The 9,235-nt window shown below is 59.6% G+C and overlaps 1 protein-coding gene across 1 annotated transcript; it reads right to left on the minus strand.

Moving 5' to 3' along the window:
- Nucleotides 1-2,635: 2,635 nt before the first annotated feature.
- TMED3 (transmembrane p24 trafficking protein 3) lies at nucleotides 2,636-6,384 on the minus strand. Its single transcript, XM_032836891.1, has 3 exons — nucleotides 6,178-6,384; nucleotides 4,607-4,855; nucleotides 2,636-2,950 (listed from the first exon to the last, which is right to left on the minus strand). Exons 1-3 carry the CDS (start codon nucleotides 6,343-6,345, stop codon nucleotides 2,714-2,716), a joined length of 654 nt encoding a protein of 217 aa, XP_032692782.1. The 5' UTR covers nucleotides 6,346-6,384; the 3' UTR covers nucleotides 2,636-2,713.
- Nucleotides 6,385-9,235: the final 2,851 nt, after the last annotated feature.

The raw sequence follows: 9,235 nt of genomic DNA on the forward strand, positions 1-9,235 counted from the left end.
GCCTAAAAAGCAAGCACTGTCCGTTAGAGAAAATCGGTCCTTTGCAAGAGTCTTCAAGGGAGGGAGGTTCTAGTAAAACAGGACCTTCAGTGTCCCCCAGTACTCCCCCACCTCCAGCTCATCCCGTCGCGTCCGCGGATGAGCTCCTGCAGGGGCCGCTCCGGGGCGCGGGGGCCTCGCCGGCTCTGGCGGGAAAGGCCGGGAGCTTCTCCTTCCACACCAGCTGAGTCCCCGCGGCCTGGCTGTCGCCGAAGGTGCCCGCATGCATCCGCAGCTGGTGGACGTCCTGGCTTCCTGCCGTGTCGCGTCTGCTGCGCTCTCACACGAGACCCTCCCGGCACCTCGGACGGCGGGCAGCTCCCCACCGAGCAACTCCGCGGCACCAGCCGGCCGTCCGACAGCGTCACTCGCCTCTGTCCTCCCCCCGGGGACAGCGTCACATCCACAGGCCAAGGGCCCGGTCTTGCCAGACTCTCCCCGCATCCCACGCCATCACGACCCCAGGCTGTCCTGGCTGCTTCTGACCCAGCTAGAGATTGGAGGCGCCCACGGCCCCCTTCTCCAGGTCCACTAGTTCGCTGGAGCGGCTCCCGGAGCTCGGGAAGTAGTTCAGCTCCTGACACGGGTTTGGCATAAAAGGAGAGGATGACGGGGCAGGTGAGCAGCCAGATGGGAGAGGCGTGGGATGAGGCCTGGGAGGGGTGCAGAGTGCCCGTGCCCTCCCCAGAGGCACCCCCCAACGCGGCACCCCCGCATGTTCACCAGCCCAGAACCTCCATGAACCCTGTGCCGTCAGGATCTTCACGGAGGCTCCACCACGTAGGCCTGGTCCATCCTCGGAGTGGCCCTCTTCCAGCCCCCCCGCACCCTCTCTCCTTCCCATTGCGAGGAGGGTATTTCTTAAGATTTATTTGAGAGACAGAGCAAGCGTGCAAGCTGGGGGAGGGACAAAGGACGGAGAATCTCAAGTAGACGCCGCGCTGAGCGAGGAACCCACGAGGGGCTGGATCCCAGGATCCTGGGATAGTAACCTGAGCCAAAGGCGGACGCTTAATGACAGAGCCACCCAGGCGTCCCAGGAGGGTATTAATTTTTAAAATAAGGAAGAAGAAAAACCCTCAAACACATATGAACAAATAAGCAGCATTTCTCTCCACTAAGCTAGCAAGCCTCATGGAGGGTCTCTCCCACATGACACGTCCCCTGCTCCCTTGTCTACGACACATTAGCGACACTGCCAGGCGGCTCTGGCTTTCAGATCACTCCTAAGAGGACCCTCAGGGCAGGCGTCAGGTCTCCGGGACCTCCTTCAGAGACACTTGGCCGGCACCAGCTGCTGACAGGTAAGGCTGCTGGCTTGGCCCCCAATTGCATGGAGACCTTAGTGCGTAGCAGGGGTCATGCCAGGGACCAGGGACGTAGCAGCCCACGTGCTCTATCGTGGAGCTCACATCCAAGGGGATAAGAAGGACAGCAAACAGACAAGTAAACGTACGTGTCAGTGGTGATGCGTAGCTGAAAAGTAAAGCAGGGATAGGGAGATGGGCAGGGGCAGGTGGGCAGGTGCCATCCTGAACAGAGCAGTGAGGGTTAACTCGCCAATAAAGTGACATCTAGCCATGAGACAAGGGGCGATTGCGCAGGTTATCAGGGAGAGGGAGGGGGCGTTCTAATAGGACACTGCATGTGCAAAGACCCTGGGGCAGAGGCATGGCCTGGTGTGTTACAGGAATAGTGAGGAGACCTGGGCGGAGGGATGAGAGGACACGGAGCCAAGCAGCCAGCAGCCCGGTGAGGCACAACCTCATGGCCCCCAGCAAGGACGCGGCCAGGACCTGAGAACACGTGGAGCCACGGGAGATGTTGACCGGGGGGACAGAGTCTGACCCAGGTTTGACAGAGCACAGTGTGGCTGCCGTGGACACAGCCCAGGACAGCTGCTGACAGCTCTGTCCCTTCCCGTGCTTGGCGCACGGTTTGGACTCGATGATGATCAGCTGTTTCAACAGTGACCTCTGGAGTCTGAGATGAGAGAATGAGCAGTCCCCATGTCACCACTGTCATTCCACCGGGAGGAGGGCAGCAGAACCCAGGCCGCGTGCGGGTGTCCACGCACGCCTCGAGGGCAGCACCTGCTCTCCCGCACACTCTCTGTGGACACCCCGTTCCCTGGGAAGCCGCGCGCTCCTCCAGGGCAGACAGAGAAAGGCACGGGTCTGCATGGAGCTCCTGCTTAGCTTTTACTGACCAGAGGGCTGCATCCGGGAGACCCACGGCTCACCATGGGCACCTGGCCTCCAGGCTCCTGCCTCCACAGAGGACACTGCCGCTCACCTGCAGCGGGGGTCTCTGCAAAGCCGCCTTAGGGCCTGTCTCCACAGACCCAGTGAGCTCCACGGAGACAAACCAGACGACGGCCCCTCCTTGTCCACAGAGGACAGGACACACACAGGCCCGACAACCCACGCACCATGGACAGAGGGGGTCCCTGCACTGCCCCAAGAGGCTTGGGTACCCGGGGTTCCTCCTCCAGCCAGACCAGGCCCCCCGAGCCCAAGAGCACGCTTTTCTCGGTGTTCCCCACGGAATGTGGCTAGAAGCCTCTGGATTGTCAGGCTTGGAGGGCGCCGCCACCGGGGTACGGGGAGAAAGCAGCGGGGTGCCCCAGCCCACGGTCGCCCTCGGGCCCGGCAGGAGCCCGTGACGCAGGGGCCTAGGAGTGCGGCGCCCGGGGGCCGGCCCGCTTCTCCGTGAAGAAGCTCTTCAGCAGCAGCACCTGGCTGAAGCTGACCACGAACAGGGCGACGGTCTCGCCGACCGACCAGTAGGAGACACGGCTGTTGAGGTCTTCGGCCCGGGCCCGGTCCTGTGCCTCGCGGAGACGGTAATGCGTCTGCGAGTCGATCACCGTCTTCAGGGCCTCGTGGATGGTCACGCAGGCCGACTCCATCTGGGCAGGCAGAGGGAGGCGGTCACACTGGGCGCTGAAACAGGAGGGACGCGTCCACGTGCAGCCACCGCGGCCCCAGGCGGCACACGGGGAGGCCGGCGCTCTGCGTCTGCCTGGTGGAGGGGCGGGGAAGGAGGGCAGCGGGCCGACAGAAGGCAGGTGAGGCACACGGAGGCCCACCGGGCTCAGGGATGTGTGGGGAGGAGCGCGGGTGGGGGGGCTCACGGTAAAGGCCTCGGGGTCAACCCTTTGCTGCCACGGCAGGCTGAGAACCCCACTCTGCAAGGCCTCCAGGAGCCGGGACACCGCGAGGGGCCACTGGGAGTCGGTCTGAAAGGGGCCGCGCTCTGAGGGGCAAGAGCAGACCCAGGCACGGTCATCCTCGAAATCAGGGGACAGATGGGACACACGCACGTACATGTGGCTGCATGTGTGTGGGCCTACGTACCCACACATGCATTTAGTACTCGTAAATACACACAGACATTGTTTACAAACAAGAGGAAAGGGCCTGTTTGGGTCTCCAGGCTGGAAGTCCACTCTCCATTTACATCTGTCCCAGGCTCATGCAGAAACTCTGCACACGCTGGGCTTACCCGTCGCAGATGCGCCCTGAGCCCTGGGTCCTGGCCGCAGGGCTCAGCTGGGTAGGCTGCCCCTCCAGCCTCCTCCCAGGCTCCGGAATCACCACAAACGGAGGGAGGCAAAAGGAGGAGGGACAGGGAGGACTCCCAAGCCACAAGACACATCAGAGATGCCACACAAGGCACCATGGTCAAGGCCTGGGTCAGAGGCCAGAAGCCCTAGACGGGCACCAGGGTGCTGGAAAGGGAGCCGCAGTGACCGTAAGTCTCAGATAAGATCTGTGCAGGGAAGGAGGCCCATTCCCAGAGGGCAACGGGCACTAACATGGCCTTCCTGGTGTCCCTCAGGACCTAGTGTGGGCACCACGGGAGACCCAAGGGTGATCAGGTGGTGGGATTCACAGACCCCTGGGAGCACCCCGTCCTGTGACAGCAGCCTCCGCCCCACTCACTGGGATCTCCCAGCGTCTAACGGGCACCTCCTCGGCCTGTTACAACATCTGAGCTCAGCAACCCGTCCAGCCTGCTCCCCCGGGCCAGGGCATCTAAGAAACAGGTGAGGCCTTCTCGCTGCCCCTTCTTCTGGTGGCCAGAGGCAGAGGGAGAGCAGACAGGGGACAGGAAAGAGAAACCCCCAATTCCTGATCAGTCCCTGCACGAAAGCTCCCCGCCAACCCAGATTTATCACCCGAGGGACAAAAAACTTATGCTAGGCCATCGACCCTCAGGGCGTAGCTGCCGCAGCGGCTCACATTACCGAGCGAACACGCCTTTGGTCCTTACGACGCAGATGGCGTGAGCAGAGGGGCCTCGGCAAGGCCTTTCCTCAGTGGCGCTGCGCACAAGCCTGAGCGGGAACCCAGGAACACCAGAGCAAGGAGCTGCAGGGATCCCGCGGGCCGGGCAGGGGCTCAGAGGGGACGGTGTCCTTGAAGACTGAATGTGCAAAGAGGTGAAGCCGACCCTGAGCCTCCCAGCCCAGGAGCGGGGCCAAGGACAGGCTGACACTGAGTACGGCCGAGCCAGGACGAGAAAGGCTGAGCCGGCCCGGGGCTGGCCGATGTCCACTCACCTGCGTGAGAGCTGTGACCCTGTTCCCCATGTCTGGGAGAATGGGGGGCTCGTCACCCACTTGAAAATCAAAGTAGATGGTCTTGTGAGAGAAGGTGGAAAACTCATTACTGAAGCAGAACTGGTAAACGCCCTTGACCTCAGCCCGGTGGGTGAAGCTGTCATACTGCTTCTTGGTCTCCCGGTAGATGGTGTTCCCCAGGGGGTCCTCCACGTAGCAGTCGACATCGTAGTGGCCTCCGGTGATGACCTACAACCACAAAGACACCCACAGTCTGCTGTGACCGGCGGGGCAGCCGCTGGTATGAAATGCCAACCAGACACCGTGATCAGACTTGACAAACTTGGTTTTTTTCATGTAATCTTCACAGCTTTCTAAAGCAGGTGCTAGGACACTCTGTTTTACCGGGGAGTAAACTGAGGCTGAGAGAGATCGAGGAAGTCAGCCAGGGTCACGATGCTTGAAAGTGACGGCTAAGATCTGAATCCCTGACTGCCTGACTCCGAAAGGCTTTGTTCTGCAAAGGGGCAAGGAGCTTGATCCTTCCCATTTCACAGAAGAGAAGACTGAGGCTCCCAGCTCAAGCAGGTTGCAGAGTGGGTCTAGTGAATGTTCGCGTCACTACCGATCAAATTCACAGACTCAGTGGCCATCAGAGGCGAGAGGGTCCTTGGGAATTACATAGTTCAAACTCGCTTGAGAAACCAAAGAAACATGTCATACAGCAGTGTCATACAGGTGGTCAGTGGCTACAACCAAGGTCCATCGCGGGACACAGTCAATGGCCTCCATCTGCTTCCAAACTTTGGAAGTTCCTCTTTGTGCAGATGGGAGAATTTACCTAGTGGCCAGTGCCCCATTGCTGGAGGCGTTTAAACTGTGCTGACCGTTCCTTGACAAGGGATTCCTGACCTAGCAGTGCCCAGAGGACCTCCCAGGCCCCTTCAGGCTCACAACGGTCAGTTTGCAGGGACTGTGCTGGGGGGCCCGATAACCCGGCCATAATTCATATGTTGTGCCCAGAGAAGTGTAAGCGGCCAAATCGGGGACCCCGAGGCCATCCCACACCGCGCTGTCCCCCAGCAGACCGCTTTTTCGGTGGCTCTGGACAGCGAGGACCCACGGAAGGGCCGCCCTCCTTCCTGAGGCTCAGGCCACTGCATCTCCGGGGTGTCTGCGAGCAGGCAGGCGGCTGTCGTGGGGGTCCTTCCCACTCAGTCCGCCCACCAAACCTCAGGGGCAGACGCCCGCCCCGAGACCCGCTCCCTGCGCGCGCCCGAGGTCCGTGGGAGGAGACTGGACAGCAAGTGGGCAGCATATGGCAGCAGGCTCTGCGCTCACCCAGCGGCCCCCGCAGCCGCGGAGAGGGGCAGGGAAGGAACCCGAAGCCCCCTCCTCCCCGCTGACATATGGGTACACCGGGGACTCCGCGGTCCCACAGGCTAGGGACGAGGCCCGGGGCGCGCCGGCGGCCGGTCCGACCGCGCCCCGGGCCCCGTGCACCTGCGGCGCTGCCCGCCCGGCCGGCCGCTGCCCGCGCCCCTCCGGCCGGCAAGGGGGCGCGGCCCCACCTGGTAGTCCAGGGAGAACTTGGCGCCCCGCTCCACGTCCTCGTGGAAGCACTGCCTGGCGCTGTCGGGCAGCTCGAAGGTGAGCTCGGCGCCCCGCGGCCGCTCGGCCCGCAGCAGCACCAGCAGCAGCAGCAGCGCCGAGGCGGAGCGCGCGCCTGCGCGACCCATGGCGCTCCGCGGCGGTCGGTGGGTCCGGGCCGTGGGCGGCGGCGGGATGCGCGGCGCGGACGTGGCGCGGCGGCGGCGCTTCCGGGAGGGGCGGGTGGCCTGGTGCGCAGGCGCGCTCGGGAGCCACCCCGCCCCTTCCCGCCGCGCGTGCGCGCTGGCCGAGAGGGCCGGCCACGCCTCCTCCCCCTGCGGCGCCCGGCTCCGGGGCCTCAGTCTGGGAGTGGGCGCCCTGGGCCTGGGTCCGCGGGGTCGGCGTCCCTCCCGAGGGACCCAGGTCCGCACGCCCACCGTGGCCACCGCCACCGTGAGCCACAGCGGCTGCACCGAGGCCCCGCACCGCCCCGGAGGACCGCACCGGCCCATGGTGCAGCAGTGGGCGTGCCCGCGGCGCCGGGGCTGCAGGAACCGAGCTCGGACCCGCCACACGCCTGCTCCCCGGCCACCGCTCCGCGGGTCAGAGACTGCCGCCGTGCTGGGAGCTGACCCCCGGCTCGCACACCCGCGCTCGCGAGATGCCCTGGTCGCACCCCCGCGATGCACATGTCCGGGGATCAGGACGAGGTGAAGGTTCTCCGGGGGTAAAACCTTCTTTCTTTGCCTTTGACTTCACAAAAGCCTCGGAAACTGATAAATTGTTTACTGCGTTATCCATGACCGTTGGCCTAGGAAGGTATTTTGTAGAATCAATAGGGTTTATATTCTATGATCAGGTAGAAAGAGAAAGAAGACGCTGATTGTGGTCTGGCCGCTCAGTTAAGAACGTTCTCAGGACAGCAGGACCGGACGTGTGTCTCGATTTCAGGGAAGAGCTACACCGCCCGTATAGACCCCCACGTGGGCGAGAGGGGCGGGACGGCCTCCAGGCACCTTGGACCAGCATCACGGGCTAAGCAATGTGAAAGCGATCCCTACCGGTAACGTCTGCTAGTATGTCTGGTCAGAGACCAGAGACGGTGTGGAGGGGTGTGCCTTGAGGCTCCTTCCCTGAGTCTGTACTGATGAACACTGTCTCTTAGTTCCTGGCTTAAGAAAACAGGTAAGACGCACCAGGGGAAGCAACAAATGACAGATGTAAGACCAAGCAAGATGAGCGTGGCCAGCTGCAGTGCTAAGCTAAGACTAACAAAAAGGAATTTTGCTGGGTTTACTGTTAAGTCCCATGTTTAAGTTCCAAGAAAACACCTGCTTCAGTTCCGAGGTGGGAAGCCCGACTTGGCAGTCGCTCAAGTTAGAACGCTGGAAGACGGATCATGGACAGGTACCAGGATGTCAGACGGCGGAAGTGGAAGAACTAGAAAAGGAGCCCTGATTTGCATGGGGTTATTAAAGGAACGGCAGTGTTTCAGCACCTGCTCCGTGGAAGGCACCATTACTGGAGGTATGATCAGAGCACACGTGTCATACTACTTTAGGAGAGATGGTAATAAAGTGGGGGGTGGGTGGTAATTAGGAAGGGGCCAGTATAGTAAATGGCCAGAAAGGCTTCTCAAACCAGGTAAAGTCAAAGGACATGGGATTTAACCTCAAAGAATAAAATCTAAGGGTGAAGAAAGTGTTAACTTCAAAAGTTGGCATTAACAGCAATCATGAGAGCTGCCTCTTACTTAGCACCTACAGTGTCCCCACTGCAGCACTGGCGATGTATGCACTTTACATATTTTGCATTAATTAATCCTCACTAGCAACCGTGTAAAAAATAAAGTATTATTTTTCCTTTGACAATAAAGACACAGAAGATGTGTAATGAAATCATGTTCCTGCTTCTGCTCGGCCTTTGCTGGATGACAAACTACCCGGTGGTGTACACCGGCCGTGACTTACAACATCTCATGGTTCTATCAGTTGGCTGGACAGTTCTTCAGCTGGAGGGTCCCCTGGGCTGAAGGTCCATGATGGTCCTACTCTCACGTGTGCCGTCTGCTGGGAGCTGTTGGCTAGAGCGCTCAGCCCTCCACGCATCCTGCAGCTTCTTGCAATGTAGATTTCCATGTGTGGCAGATGTGGGGCACCATCCCAAGACAGCAGGGCAGAAACAGAAACTACCCTCCAGTATCACTCTTGCCCTGTTCTGTTAGCCAAGCAAGTCCCAAGGCCAGCCCAGATTGAAGGTGGAGAATTAACACTCCAGTTCTGGATGGGAGGAGCTCTAAGTCACATTCAGAGGAGGAGGACACTGGATGGCAATAGTTCATGGCCATTAAACAAATTGTCATATTTCCCAGACTTACTCAGCTTGTTAATGGGGAAGCCAGCAAATGAACCTGGATCTGCCTGATGTTTTGCAACATGCTTTCCACGAGCACACTGTGTCCACCCATACTTCAGGGTGCATCTGTCCTGCGTGTCCCATCTCGTGTAAGTCGGGGCAATGCATGAATCTGACAGTAAGGGACATTTCGACTCAATATAAGAAAGGACTTTCTGGCAATTAGGGCTTTCCAAAAAGTTATGAATGGGGTACTGATTTTTTTGTCATCATTAAAATATTTAAACAGAGACTGGAGAAACAACCAATTCATATGGTATCCCAAGTAAACGAAAAGCCAACTCTAACTAGATTAAATGGCACAGGATACCTTATCTCGTGTAACAGAAAGTGGTGAGGTGATGCGGACTGCAGGCATAACGTGATCAAGGCTCCAATCCATCTTCCTCTGAGCTCTACCCTCCTCTTCATGTTGGCTTTATCCTTAGACTCTGTTCTCTCTTTGTCAAAAGGGAGTTGTCAACCCAAACAAATAAGTTTTGGGACAACATGTTTGTTTGGTCATGTCTAGTGGAAGGAAGAGAAAATCTTTCAGCCATGGGGTGTATGTCCTTTCCTTCAGTTCAATTGGTCCGATTAGGCCATGCATCCATCTCTGGACCTAGGGCAGTGATGAGGCAGCCG

The sequence above is a fragment of the Lontra canadensis genome, unplaced genomic scaffold (genome assembly GCF_010015895.1).
Source record: "Lontra canadensis isolate GAN:19392208 unplaced genomic scaffold, GSC_riverotter_1.0 scaffold94, whole genome shotgun sequence".
Taxonomy (NCBI): domain Eukaryota; kingdom Metazoa; phylum Chordata; class Mammalia; order Carnivora; family Mustelidae; genus Lontra; species Lontra canadensis.